The sequence below is a fragment of the Camelina sativa genome, chromosome 13 (assembly GCF_000633955.1).
Source record: "Camelina sativa cultivar DH55 chromosome 13, Cs, whole genome shotgun sequence".
NCBI lineage: Eukaryota > Viridiplantae > Streptophyta > Magnoliopsida > Brassicales > Brassicaceae > Camelina > Camelina sativa.
In genome coordinates this window covers 1,083,598-1,096,960 of record NC_025697.1, presented here as the reverse complement: position 1 = coordinate 1,096,960, position 13,363 = coordinate 1,083,598, and the positions used below count along the sequence as shown (strand labels likewise).

At 36.6% G+C, this 13,363-nt stretch overlaps 3 protein-coding genes across 6 annotated transcripts; 1 reads left to right on the top strand and 2 right to left on the bottom strand.

The window, feature by feature from the left end:
• On the top strand, nt 7-4,153 carry LOC104737812 (FAD synthase-like). Its single transcript, XM_010458075.2, has 16 exons — nt 7-77; nt 668-713; nt 819-976; nt 1,142-1,259; nt 1,371-1,453; nt 1,668-1,727; nt 1,817-2,044; nt 2,240-2,336; nt 2,460-2,510; nt 2,618-2,698; nt 2,803-2,874; nt 3,021-3,083; nt 3,168-3,317; nt 3,476-3,533; nt 3,612-3,664; nt 3,735-4,153. The coding sequence occupies exons 3-16, from the start codon at nt 858-860 to the stop codon at nt 3,810-3,812; spliced, it is 1,311 nt and encodes a 436-aa protein (XP_010456377.2). The 5' UTR covers nt 7-77; nt 668-713; nt 819-857; the 3' UTR covers nt 3,813-4,153.
• On the bottom strand, nt 4,130-7,929 carry LOC104734364. Of its 3 annotated transcripts, none has more exons than XM_010453920.2 (11): nt 7,684-7,929; nt 7,434-7,553; nt 7,097-7,260; nt 6,279-7,016; nt 5,931-6,114; nt 5,552-5,606; nt 5,390-5,440; nt 5,250-5,303; nt 4,948-5,067; nt 4,692-4,798; nt 4,130-4,522 (listed from the first exon to the last, which is right to left on the bottom strand). In XM_010453920.2, the coding sequence occupies exons 1-11, from the start codon at nt 7,854-7,856 to the stop codon at nt 4,372-4,374; spliced, it is 1,917 nt and encodes a 638-aa protein (XP_010452222.1). In that variant the 5' UTR covers nt 7,857-7,929; the 3' UTR covers nt 4,130-4,371. The 3 variants fall into 3 exon arrangements, with proteins under 3 accessions (XP_010452222.1, XP_010452224.1, XP_010452223.1); XM_010453922.2 differs by having other exon boundaries at nt 5,931-6,069; XM_010453921.2 differs by having other exon boundaries at nt 6,279-7,013.
• LOC104708789 (transcription factor-like protein DPB) lies at nt 8,114-11,029 on the bottom strand. Of its 2 annotated transcripts, none has more exons than XM_010453918.1 (10): nt 10,809-11,029; nt 10,413-10,728; nt 9,903-9,982; nt 9,778-9,821; nt 9,512-9,574; nt 9,272-9,418; nt 9,114-9,182; nt 8,912-9,010; nt 8,734-8,804; nt 8,114-8,645 (listed from the first exon to the last, which is right to left on the bottom strand). In XM_010453918.1, the coding sequence occupies exons 2-10, from the start codon at nt 10,688-10,690 to the stop codon at nt 8,312-8,314; spliced, it is 1,185 nt and encodes a 394-aa protein (XP_010452220.1). In that variant the 5' UTR covers nt 10,691-10,728; nt 10,809-11,029; the 3' UTR covers nt 8,114-8,311. The 2 variants fall into 2 exon arrangements, with proteins under 2 accessions (XP_010452220.1, XP_010452221.1); XM_010453919.1 differs by having other exon boundaries at nt 9,272-9,412.

Sequence of the window (13,363 nt, the reverse complement as noted above, 5' to 3'; positions counted from 1 at the left end):
GAAAGCGATGATAAGAGGTTGAAGACCAAGTACAATAACGCCATTTTCGTCATTAAACGAGCTCTTGCTCTTTACTCGTCAGTCCCCCCCTCTCTCTCATTTATTTTACTCTTTTTACTTCATTTGGTTTCCCTCTTACTTGATAAAATTCTCGATCTCTAGATTCATTTTTTTTTTGTTTCTTGCTGGAGATTTAAGATTTAACTTTGAATATCTGATTAAAAAAGTTAACAATTTTTAGAAAGATACAGCTTAGAAGTTGAACGTTGAGAGATTTGACATGTGAGGATCTTTTCATGAAAAGAGTCGTCAAGATCCATGGGTTTTGTCACATTTGTTAAAGGAAAAACTGAAGATAATTTGACATTTGTTTTCCCCTACAAGTTCACTAGACTTGGCTGCTACACCCTTCTTGGTGTCTTATTGGTGGCAAGATCAATTATAAGTGTTGTCAATCGAATTCAATAACGTGTAATGTTTTGTACAGTTAAGAAATTAAAGATGCTTTCTATTCATTTCTTGTTTGTCGTGCGCTTGTCATGTTCAATGTTTTTGTATGCTGTCCAGATATTACATTGTGGTTGTATGTAAAGTGTATATTGTGCAGTTAGGAAATGCATTTTACTTTACTGATTCCTGAAAATATTGAGCTTGTCTACTTCTGCAGTATTGAAGAGGTCGCCTTTAGTTTCAATGGAGGAAAAGACTCCACTGTAAGTTACAACTGTTCCCTTCCGATAATCTCCTTTTTGGATATTTTCTTCTTTTCTCCCTCTCTTTTTCCTAAGTAATAATAATGTGTCTCATCATGGTTTTAGGTACTGTTGCATCTTCTTAGAGCTGGCTACTTTTTGCATATGAAAGAGCAGAGTTTTTCTAATGGAGGTCTATCAAGTTTTCCAGTCCGGACCATATATTTTGAGAGCCCTTCTGCCTTCACTGAAATTAATGCATTTACATATGATGCAGCTCAAACGTAAGAAAAGTACTGTTCCTCTGCGTTCATTTTTCTTTCTCGTATTTATATGTCTAACTGAAGATGATAGCATTCTAGTAGTTCGGGTAAGATTGCCAAACGGTGTCTGCTCCCAGAATGATATTCTTTCTGCGGTTAGCTAATTATCTTATTCTATATGGGCAGTTACAATCTGCAACTTGATATCATTCGCCAGGATTTCAAATCCGGGTTAGAGGCATTACTAAAGGCTAACCCTATCAGAGCTATTTTCCTTGGCGTCCGAATTGGTGATCCTACTGCGGTTAGCTTCACTTCAAATCTTTAATCTCAAGATTCAGATACAAATATTTTGTAAAAGTTAGTGAAAAAATGTGATCGTTGTGATTTATTACTTCTCACCGAATTTTATCAGGTTGGTCAAGAACAATTCTCTCCTAGTTCACCTGGATGGCCACCCTTTATGAGGGTGAATCCTATATTGGATTGGTCGTACAGGTATCTTCTTTCTCCGTAATCATATCTTCTTACGCATGATAAAGTCTAATAAACTATATCAACTTTGGTGGTCACTGTAATTGGTACAGCCTTAATATGACAGTGTAACCCAAATAAAGTCTTTGGAAATTGGAAAATTAAAGCAAATTTACAGTGCTGTGATCTCTTATTCTCATTTGATCTTTATTCTGATTTTCTAACTTTTCTTGTGCAGAGATGTTTGGGCATTTCTCCTAACTTGCAAGGTCAAGTATTGCAGTCTTTATGACCAGGGGTAAAAGTCCTCTCCATAGATTCACTTTAACAAGATTTTTCATTCTTGACCGATACGTCTTAGATTGTGTTTCTTTTATGAATATGCAGATATACATCAATTGGGAGTGTTCATGATACTGTTCCCAACTCATTATTGTCTGTTAACGACACTAGCAGTAAAGAAAAATTCAAACCTGCTTATTTGCTTTCTGATGGGAGATTAGAAAGGGCTGGGAGAGTCAAGAAAAATGCTTCACTCAAGAATGACATAGACACCGAATCACAGAAACACGAGGTGCTTTTGGCCTCAGTAATTGCTGTCGGCGATGAGATTCTGTAAGTCATTAATTCTTACTATCAGGCTCTGTTCTTGAAATTTTGTATATAATTAGAGAATAGTATGCTAGATATATATATCAATCAGTGACATTAGACTTAGGCCAACCACTTGTCGAAAAGGGTCCTGCTTGGTTACTTATCTACTAGGTGCAATGAAGTTCTTCCGACCCATTTATCTGTTCCATAGCTCAGGTCTGGCACTGTTGAGGATCAACTAGGATTGTCGTTGTGTAAGAAGTTGACTTCTGTCGGTTGGTCGGTGCAACAAACCACTATCCTTCGGAATGATGTGAGTGAGTGTTACTCATTGTCATCAGTTTTCACCCATACAGCATGTTAATCAGACAATGTAAATATTTCGCCAATCGGCTTATTAATCTCTGTTATATCTTCACTGTGTTTCTTTAATTAGATAGATTCTGTATCGGAGGAAGTTGACCGCCAAAGGTCTACGAGTGATATGGTAAGTACTTTAAACAGATGATTATAAATATCAAATATCAAAATTAAAGAGAGATTTTGTTGTGGATGATGTGACTGACAGTTTTCCTTTGATTGATGCTTATGAAGGTATTTATATATGGAGGAGTTGGTCCGTTGCATTCAGATGTTACTTTGGGTGGTGTTGCCAAGGCATTTGGAGTTCGCCTGGTACGTATCTCTTTCATGGTTAAGATATGTGCCTTAGCATCTCATTGAGAAAAACAATCACCACTCAATTCTAATTTGAGAGGCTCATAATGCCGTTTATTCAGGCACCTGATGAAGAGTTTGAGGAATACCTTAGGCATCTTATAAGCGAGCAGTGCACAGGTGACAGGAATGAGGTGAGTTCGTTCTTGAGCATAAAAGTTTTTATAGATCTACATATCTATCTTCAGACAAGATAAGCTCAAACTTTACAGCATCAGAATCATTTCTGTGTATATGTGGGGTGGGGTTATTCAATGTAGTTGATTTCTTCTCATTTCAGATGGCTCAGTTACCAGAAGGAATTACTGAACTTCTACATCATGAAAAGCTTTCAGTGCCATTGGTATGTGGTTTCAGAACTACATTGAAAGTTAAAATGTTTCAGCATTATTCTCTTACCCATTTGCTCTCCGGTCTATCTGTGTAGATCAAGTGCCGCAATGTGATTGTTCTTGCTGCTACAAACACTAAGGAGCTCGAGGAAGAGTGGGAATGTCTGACAGAACTTACTAAATTGGGTGGAGGTTCTTCACTCATAGAGTATTCGTCAAGGCGCTTGATGACATCTTTAACAGATGTATGTTTTTCTCTCGCCATGGCTTGCTTTCAACTGATTAAACAAACATTTGCCACTTTTTCATGCAATCATCATTGTATGAACCAAGACTCATAGTTGTTGATAGATCTGTGGCTTGCCTTGAACTGATTATGGATTTGACTATCAACAAAATGCAGGTTGAAGTTGCAGAACCTCTGTCCAAACTTGGTCTCGAATTCCCAGACATATATCTTGGTATTAAATCTTTGACCTGTCTAATATTATCTAACTGTAAGGAGCATCCAAAGTCTTAAACCGCAATCTTCTTCTCAGGCTGTTACCGGAAATCTAGAGAAGGCCCTATCATCATCTGCTTAAAGGGAAAGGTACGAAACAACAAGGTCTGGTTTCATTTCTTTCCTCATTTTTCGAGGCTCACAAGATTCTGTTTTACAGGATAATGCACGGATTGACTTAGCTGCACAGGCACTATGCAAGAAATTTAAGAAAGATGCGTTCGTAGAAATCAAATAGACACAAGTTTGAGTACTGGTCGAGCATGAGAGGCAGCTTCAAATGGTCCACTTGAGTGGCTTCTATGTACCGGTCACAGAACCTGAGAGGAAGTAACTGGAGATGGTAGGATCAGAATCTGACAATTTAAGGAAACTGAAGCAGTTATTGTGGCAAAAACATAATTATTAAAACCTTAAAAATTCAATGTCCTATCTGTTATCAACTTAAATAACGAAATTTGTAGGGAAAGTAACCCATAAGGGTTCTGCTTTTACGCATTGTCTTGAACGGTTTAAGCATATGATGCTTGTGTTGCATTCTAAAGGAACTTGAACGACATAAGTGTTGTATTATTTTAATCATTTACCTGAAATTACAATTTTGTACAGAGTCTACTACCACCTAAAGCCCTAAGAAGAAAAAGCAAAGACTTTGAAATAAAACAAAACTTTGAAACGATAACTGAAGAGGCTAACAAAACTTTGAAACGATTTGCTCTGCTCCTTTCACCTGTTGAAGCCCACACCGCTCATGCGGAATGAATTCAACTCGAGAAAACAGTAAAAGCAAGAAATCATCAGCTCTCTACTTTGAGAATGTTGTTTGTGATGTGTCCTCTTGTAACCGAATCTTTTTGAGGATCTGTTATCCATTGCCCGTCCACAATGAACTTTATCTCATATGTACCGGGATATAACCACAGTAATGTCGACCAGCATTTCTGTTTCCTGAAAAAATATCAAACAGGTCGAAGCTAAATTCAACAGATGACGATTGCAGTTAGAAGGCATATTTATGCAAGCAAACATTACCCGAATGCTAAATGAGTCTTTCACATGTTCATCATCAAAAGAAAAATATTCGATGGAAGCAGAGAGTGTCAGGACCAATACTAACCCGATTGACTTGGATGCTTGTAGTTCCATTCCCACTCGGTGTTGCCACCCATTGAAGCTACCAGTCACTTCCACAACATTACCATCTCCGCAATATTCAATCATAATCTGAAGAAAAAAAATCACTTTAATAATGCGGCTTTCAGTGGTGAGAGTGCGTGCAATCATGGATCTGGCTCTAAGATTGTATTGATACTTGATAGTAGTTTGAAATGGGACCATGACAAAACGATAACTATGAAGCAAAATTAAGCTACCTCTTGCAATCCTGAAAGACTTTCCTCAGCTTCTTGTAATTCAACTTCCTTCTCTGAGATAAGCATTTGGGCCTTTTGGATCTCTGTTTCAGCCCGTCTTTGGAGAACTGAAAGAGAAAGCTGAACCCAGGAAATTGGAGATTAGGAACACAAACAAGTATCAGGCTTTGCATGAGACTAGATAAATTATCAAAGAGAGTATCATCCAAGTATAATCAGATGTACGGAATCCACCAATTCATGTGCATTTTCGTTAATGGATATACCTATGTACAATATGTTGCTGGAGAGTAGTAGCTTACCTTTTCCTTTTCAATCTGCTCCTTCAACCTTGACAGCTCCAGCTCTTTTTGATTCTAGCCATGCAATAGATTACCAACAAAGTTAGTAAGCAAAAATCACTTTATCGGGTCCACATATTGAGAGAAAGCAATCAATGTACCAGCATGAACCTCAGCCGAGTAATTTCAACCTGATTTTCCCGTTTCCTGGTCTGTATCATTTCAGAACAAGGTTCTATGAGCATGGATACGAAACATAGAGTTAAAGACTAATGACTTAAGATCAAATCTGAGAGAGTTCAGTGAGCAGGATAATTCAAGACCTCATCATGTGGATCCGTATCCATGTCAGCACTCCCATCTCTCTGATCACTAATCCTATCAAATGAAAATTTAAAGGTCAGAGATGTTGAAGTGGACCATGCGAAATGTACACGAGTCAAACTCCTAGGATACCTAATCCAGGCTTTTCAGTCAAGACTGGTTTATGCATTACTCAGTTTTTAATGATATAAAAGCTTGGTGTGGCTTCCAATAATCAACTAACAATATAATGTTCTTTTAATGCAATAAATATTGAAAAAAATACCACTTTCTTGAGATACACCGAATGTCTTAAGCTTGGATTTAATATCCAGGATCACTTATAAAATGCAAATAATGATCAAGAGTAACAGACTTGACCTTCATGGTTAGACTTACCTGTCAGAGCTATTAACTTCTGTAGCATCAGTAAACTCCTCCAATGCTAGGGCAGTTCCATTTGGTGGAGTGCTCATACTTCTCTGGCCACCACGACTGTCTCCTATGAACTCAGCACCTTTGGTTGTCTCTGCACTTTCTTCAGTTTCAGGATAGCTTTCATTAGGTATGTCAATTTCTTCATCTGAAACAGATTCCAACTATCAATTAACTATTTCACCACGGATGTAAAGTTTTACTACAGAAATATGCATGAATAATGAAGATATCGATACGGCATGACATCATATATACTTGAAATTAAGACAATTTAAAAATAAAGTATAGGCTTCAGGAGATCGAACATACCATCAACTGTATCCAAGTATCCGTTCTGAATAAATCTGATTGTTTTTTCTTCTATGCTTGAAGTGGGAGAAGAAAATCCTAACATCCAATCCTTGTCCTCATACTCAACTAAACTATCATCGGCACTACCAGAACGATTTCCAGCCACATCATCAATCTGCTGATTCTGAAAATTCTCTGCACTTGACATGGTGTTCTCCGAGGTCAAAGCAGACGAGGATTCAGTAGCAATGTCAACATGTTTGATGTTACTGAGACCTGGACTAGTGTAATGAGTATAGGTAGGACTGGTATAATGATCATAGGTAGGACTGGTGTAGTGATCATAGGTATCTTTTTCCACATCATTCACCTCCTTATCCTCTGTCGTCAAAACATTGTCAGCTTCTATGTCTGGACAGCTGCTTGAAGTATCATCTAAAACTGGGGAATGGTTTGCAGATATTGAAGCTTCATAAGATGAGTTTTCAGTAGCACTTCTATTGTTGAGCTCCACACTCTCAATCTTCAAACGGTTTTCTGTAATATCTCCCGAATGATCAGTGTCAGCCAAGTTAGAAAAGGAGTTTTGCATGCTTAAAACTCCAGCCAATGGCGATTCATCTATACTCAAACTTCCGTGTTCTTCAGCCTCGGTACTTGAATTTATGACAACATCATTCGCATCAAAACTATTTTTTTCATGATCAAGAGGCATTCTTCCATCAACCACATCCAGTGCTCCTTCGCCCTGACCTTCTACATCAGATAAAAAATATCAGATTATCTCACAATAACAAATCTTACATATTTGTACTCTTATTAAATTATGTGTTGACCTTTTATCGAATCTTCCAAAGAAATGGGACTTGCACTTGTTTCCAAGTTGGCGTTTTGCTCAGAGACTAGCTCTTTACAGTCTTCTTCTTCAATATCAGAATTTGCAAGAAGTTCCTTGATAAACTTGTATCCCCTTCGTCGGACAATGTTGGCAAGATCAACTCTAGCAAAAAGAAAATGTTCACACAACCAAAACTAAATTAAAAAATCAAGAGTTTTCAGAAGCAATCCCTAAAATCAGAAGACTTTTAAAGAGTAAACGACACACACAACTCTCAACATTACTGACTGCTTAAAATTTTATAACACAAAAACTACAAATTTCGAATTTGAAACCTTCCATGTGCCGAAAGCTCCTTCATGGACGGCACGTGACCTTCAGGAATCCCAGCCAAAGCAACGAACTCCATAATCTCACTCCGAAGCTCCTCATTGCTCTTCACTCTCTTACGAACTCTGCAAAACACTCGATCCAATTCAAACCACAATCCAAAAATTGACGCCCTATGTACGTCTAATTTTTATTCACAGATCGAAGCAAAGACCAAAAACAAAAAAAAAAAAAACAAAGGAGAAAAATTCGAACCTGGGTGGTTTGATGGAACAAGCGAAACAGACAAAACTATGTTTCTTCGTGGAATTCAGGTACGAAACACAAAGTTGAGGTTGCTGATTACGACGATGATAATAGAGCAACGGTTTCCGAAATTCCAAGGATGGGAAGGAGATAGAGAAAGGGATATGAGTAATCGTCGCCATGGCCGGACTTGCTCAACCCTCTGTGAAGTTCCCACTTTCATTTATTTATTAAGATGACGACTGAGTGTGAGAGATTCGAACACTATTTCTCATTAATCATATGAATTGATTTCGGTTTTACAAATACCGTTAAGATAACTTAAATTAATTCTCACCATTTCTATACGGTTAAGATAACTTAAACCATAACCGGGTTTCGGTTTGACCCAAACCAAAACTATTCCGATTTTGCGATTTCCATACAAAGTACAAGTGTTTTTTTTTCCTATGGCAAAAGATTCTTAAAATCGCTAAACCCGAGAAGGAATCTTAGATTCTGTATTACTAATACAGAAACCACCGGTACAAATTTACCGCTAAACCGGCTATTCGTCAAAAGAACCAGGTAGTTTTTCCAAGACTACTTTACAGTTTTACTTTTACAGATAAGTGTACAAATGGCCTTCGTAAGTGTTTCAATTCTCGGCCTTCATGCTAGAGTTCATTGTCCCTGGGTGAGACGTTGATATCACTGGAGCAGTATCAGCAGCGGAAGCTACTTCGTTAGTCTCAGGCGTAGGAATGATTTGTGGCTGAGAATGCAGCTCATGTTGTTGCGGTTGAAGATGAGGCTGGTACACTTCCAGCTGCATCGCTGAACCAGAGCTAGGGCCTTCGTTAGAGTTTTCCAGCGCATAATTGTGAGAAGAAATCTGGTTGTTGTTGTGACCGTTTGGTTGCTGCGACGGTTGATCGCAAAACTTCATAGTCTTGAGGACAAAATTGTCGTCATGGAGCTCGAATGGAGTGCTGCAAATAGTGAAATTCACAGTGTCAGTAATCGACATAATAGAGAAATTTAGCTGAAAAGAGATCAAATTTGGTGTTTGATTTTTACGTGTTGAAATCAAAATGCACGAGCTGCATATCTTCTGATATTTCCACTTCTACTGTTGCATGAGGACGAGTCTGGTGCAGAGAAAAAACAACAACAATCAGACGATAAAGGAACAGATACTACGATGAAAAGAAGGCGTTTTTTCAAGTTCTTAAGTTTGCTTGTGGATTCAAGTTACCTGGACAAGGATAAAAGGAAGAGCAACACCGCCACTGGGAGCATTTCCTGAGCTATACAAGTGCTCATTTCTCTGTATCAGATTCTGAAGGCCTACGTACTTTCAGACATACAGAGAAGAAAGAAGGACCATGTAAGAATCTATGATAAAAGTAACAATAAGATCAATCATATAGGCCCAGAGGTTTTATGCTGTCCATTACTTGTTCTTCCAGTTCTTGGGAATATGCGATTTTCTTCTCAATCCTGTTCCTAAGTGAGAGTCGTTCGCTCTGCAAACAAAAAACAAAATGAAATCAGATTCAGGAACATTCTCTAAACGAGCTTTGGAACATGGGCAGACAGAATATATGGTTGAAACCTTTAATTCTTCAATGTCACTTAAGCTTGTCCGAGGAAGACCTCTCCACTGAATCTCTTTTTTATCCTTGGATATTATATCCATAGCCATGAGGACGTTTAAAGCATCATATACTCTTCGTCTTATGTTCTTCTCATCATACTGTTGCTGGTAAAACGTTTTCACATTATATACTTTTTACCAGAGTTTACAGCAAGTATCGCACATGTTCAAGTTATAAACTATAGAAGAAATGCGTACCTGGTCTGGGGATGTTCCATCGTTACTTGGGAGTGCATATTCAGCAACAAGCTCGTCCGCAACCTGAAAGTACTTAAACCTGTTAGATACCATATTGCAGAGCTACACGTTTTGCAATACTTCTCATGAGACAAATTTGATATTCCACTATGTGAAAAATGTATAAGCACAAGAAATCAGTTCCATGAGAGAATGTAAACGGAAGTGAACATATCTTGTAAGGAAGACATATAGTGAAGCTTTCTGTTTAAAGGAAACTACAGTACCTCATTGTAAGTTGTCCTTCCTTTGCTTTCTACCTTTTCACAGACTGAGAGGAAGCCGGAAGAACAACAAAAAGATCAGTTAAATGTAAACGGAAGCAGAAAAGAGGCAGAGAAAGAGATAAGACCTTTCATGCTAAATTGACGTAGCCCTCTTCCATTCTTATCTGGACCAATCGCACGCTGTCCCCTCTTTTTCTTCTTACCACTGTTAATAGCTTAATGATCAAACTAAACTATACAGAAGACATGTAACAATTTCCACTAAAAAATTAGGCACAAAGACAGTGGCCTATTGCCCCAACAAGGATACTGTGGAGATATTTATATTCCAATAGGCAGATTTGTATAAGATTTTAGACAAACTTCAAGCAATAGAATGTATCAGGAAAGTCAAAATTCAAGCTCGTAAAAGGTATGATCCACACATCATGCTTACACATCTACTGGTCAAGTTTCATATATTGACTATGCAACGCCTATGCCAAACAAAACATTCACAAGGTAATAAGCTCATAAAAGCAGCCATTTGCAATAGAATGAAACCCTAAATCGCTAAACCCAACCACCACAATAAACCCATAAAAAAAAAAAAACCTTTAAACAAAATCACAGAATTGAGGTGGTTTTAAACATACCCAGAAGCTCCTTGGGAGCCAGCATCATCACCTTGAATATCCAAATTGTTCAAGCGTAGAAAAGTACTGTCGCTAGCAGATGTAGCCACGGTGGTCGTCTGCTCACTCCGGCTCGAAGGAGAGCCCATACTGCCACTAGTAGACACAGATTGACCAGAAACCGCCGTGCCCCAAGACCTAGTACTAGGGTTATTGTTATTATTATTGTTGTTGTTGCTTCTACCGGAACCATCCTCATGGTGGTTGTTGTGATTAGAATTAGACCCAGTTGTTGTCATCCTTCTTCAACCTAAACTAACTACCGCACAATCCGCTACTGGAGAATTCAATTTGTTGAAAAAATTAGTTCCGGAACCTTTTCGATTTTGAGGGAAAAGCTCAGATTGAGTTACTGACCTTTAAAATTCGATAAACGGGGAAATTAGAAGCTTTCAGTAATGGAGGATCACCATTAGATTCGTTAGTGTCATACTTGTCTTGAAAAACTGTGATTTTCGCGGCAGAGAGTTTAGAGATTTCGCCGGAGAAGAGAAGGAGAGATGATGATAAAGTCGATCGGAGTTGGGAAGGTTTGTTATATTTTTGTGCGATGATGAAAAAAAGATGTCCACGATGGATGCGAGAGGGACCAAACTGACTGAATAATAATAATAATAGGTAAAAAAAAAAATAAAGAAGTAAAGAAGATAATTTTCTTTACTTTTTCATTTATTTATTTTACCAAAAGATTAATTCTCTTTTGAGAATTTTATTTTAGGTCATCAGAATATAAATACTGGATTTATCTTTTTTTATTTCTTTTTATTATTTTGGCAAAATACTGAAATTATCTTCTTCTTTTACTATGTATTGAAAATATTTAAAAAAAATGGATAGAAAAATGGCTTTAATAAGCATGAAAATAATAGACCTAGAAAATTTGGACACCACACAATCGCACATAATATATATGATAATGGAGTAAACAAAAAAAATTAAAATAATAGTTTGGTACCAATAATCGTCAGTACTTATATGAATTAGTAGTAATTACTCATTTTTGTGTTTGAGTTTTGAACATGTTATTAGGAAATATAAACATAAATTGGAACGAAGAGATCTAGTTCCTAAATCGTGTGGGAATGAAACTTAAGGTTCACGAAAAGCACATTCCATGGTGATTTTTTCTTTTGTTTTTAGTCTTTTTTGGGTTTAAAAATAAAAACTAAAAATCAATACATACTTGATATCATATATATTTTTCGTACTTTAAAAATAAAAATTAAAAATCAATACATACTTGAGCAGAAACGCCTTGATGCGTTGAATGTGGCTTTCGAAAGAAAAAACCGCTGGGAGTACGGGAACTCCATGTACCTAATGAAGAAGAACGGCGAAGACGATTCCGACGTCGAAATGGCTCTGATGCTGTCCGATGATGAGATGGACTCCTCGGCATCAAGGACAAGGTCCGCATCTGAGAGGACCAGCGAATCCTCTCGACCATGAATTCAACCTATTGGGAGATCATGTATGGTAATCTATCATTAATAATATGATTAAGGTTTACCAAGTTTATTAGAGTTTGTTTTGTTTGAAGAGTTTGTCTTGTTATCATCTCTACTTTAATGTATGTTTTTTTGTGTTTCTTTTTTAGAGGAGTCATGTTTTCAAGAATCGGTTATCCTACTTCAATAACTATATCATTATTATTGTGTCTGTTTGATCGTTATCTAGTTATTGTTGTGTTCGCTTAATCGTTCGTATGGTTACCCCTTCCTTCATAGTAGATCAATTACAAATCCAATGTCCAAAATTTAAAATGCGCATGCACAAAATGCACACATCAAATTGACTAATTCTTTATTGGCTATTCCTCGAATTGGACCTCAACATTAAAAGGGCCCATTTACGATGAGGCTAAACGATTTTACAATTCTACAAATGGGCCCTTTTGTCGTTAACGGTTACGTACGTACGTATACACACACTTCAATTAATTAACAGAAAAAAATTATATTGTTTAAATGGAATTTTATCACCCATTTCTTTGAATTTTATCAATCAAATTGTGCAACCAATAATATGAAAACTCTATTCTAAATATTATTCAAACGAACAAATCTAAATATCTAAGTGTAATATTGTTGAGATCATCATTGTTGATACTAGAATTATTTTCTACTGAGGAAGTAGGAAGACTACGCTAAAAAATACTAAAAGTCTGAAGAGTGACATCAATTATTTCTTGGAAACTAACATCAAGAAATGGGTGACATATACTAGTAGTACACGGTATTAGTTTGACTCGGAAATCAAACTCCGACTTAAAAAAAAAAAAAAAAAGATATTCTACCCAAAAAATAATTATTAACGGCTCTAATACATTTAAAATGCCGATCTTTGATTATCATTAGCTGTTTGAATTGTAAATGGATGCTCTTTGATCTAAAGATGATGAACCCATCAATCAACAAAAGAAGAAAAAGGATCGGTAACTACTAATAAGAAATATATTATTATAAAATAAAATAAAACTTGCATGCTTGTAAAAAATACTACTACTATATGAAAGAAGTACAAGTCTTGAAAAGTTAATAATTTACTAAGTTGGTTTGGTGTCACTGATTTCACTTTTGCTCTGTTTGTTAATGTGTTTGCGGTTGGAAATTAGGGATCACTTTATTATTTCGATCTGGTTGGATCCACACATACAAGAAAAAAATAGTTAAATCTTACATAAAAAAACATTTTTTTTAAGTAGTTTAAACTTCAAACTCTCAACCTATATATATATATATATATAGTTCTATGCCAAAAAGTAAGTCGAATTAACTTGATCGACAGTTCTATGCCACACAGTTAGTGTATTGGGAAATCAGATTAATAAAGAAATCGACTCACATTTCGTATTTTTGGCCGTTTATGATTTGAGATTCTTTTGCTAACGCTAGATTTTTTCAGTATAGTCG

Bases quoted from the DNA above. Each gene is read 5' to 3' on its own strand.
- LOC104708789 (XM_010453918.1), bottom strand. From the start codon at position 10,690: ATGACAACAACTGGGTCTAATTCTAATCACAACAACCACCATGAGGAT. The intron at 9,183-9,271 runs GTTTCAACCATA...TTTTGTTTGCAG, and splicing joins GTGACATTGAAGAATTAAAG to AGCGAACGACTCTCACTTAG. The intron at 8,646-8,733 runs GTAAAAATCAAA...CACTATTTGCAG, and splicing joins GTGCATTTTGATTTCAACAC to CACTCCATTCGAGCTCCATG.
- LOC104734364 (XM_010453920.2), bottom strand. From the start codon at position 7,856: ATGGCGACGATTACTCATATCCCTTTCTCTATCTCCTTCCCATCCTTG. The intron at 5,607-5,930 runs GTAAGTCTAACC...TTCATTTGATAG, and splicing joins GAAGTTAATAGCTCTGACAG to GATTAGTGATCAGAGAGATG. The intron at 5,304-5,389 runs GTACATTGATTG...TTGCATGGCTAG, and splicing joins CTCGGCTGAGGTTCATGCTG to AATCAAAAAGAGCTGGAGCT.
- LOC104737812 (XM_010458075.2), top strand. From the start codon at position 858: ATGAAAGAGCAGAGTTTTTCTAATGGAGGTCTATCAAGTTTTCCAGTC. The intron at 977-1,141 runs GTAAGAAAAGTA...CTATATGGGCAG, and splicing joins ACATATGATGCAGCTCAAAC to TTACAATCTGCAACTTGATA. The intron at 3,084-3,167 runs GTATGTGGTTTC...CTATCTGTGTAG, and splicing joins AAAAGCTTTCAGTGCCATTG to ATCAAGTGCCGCAATGTGAT.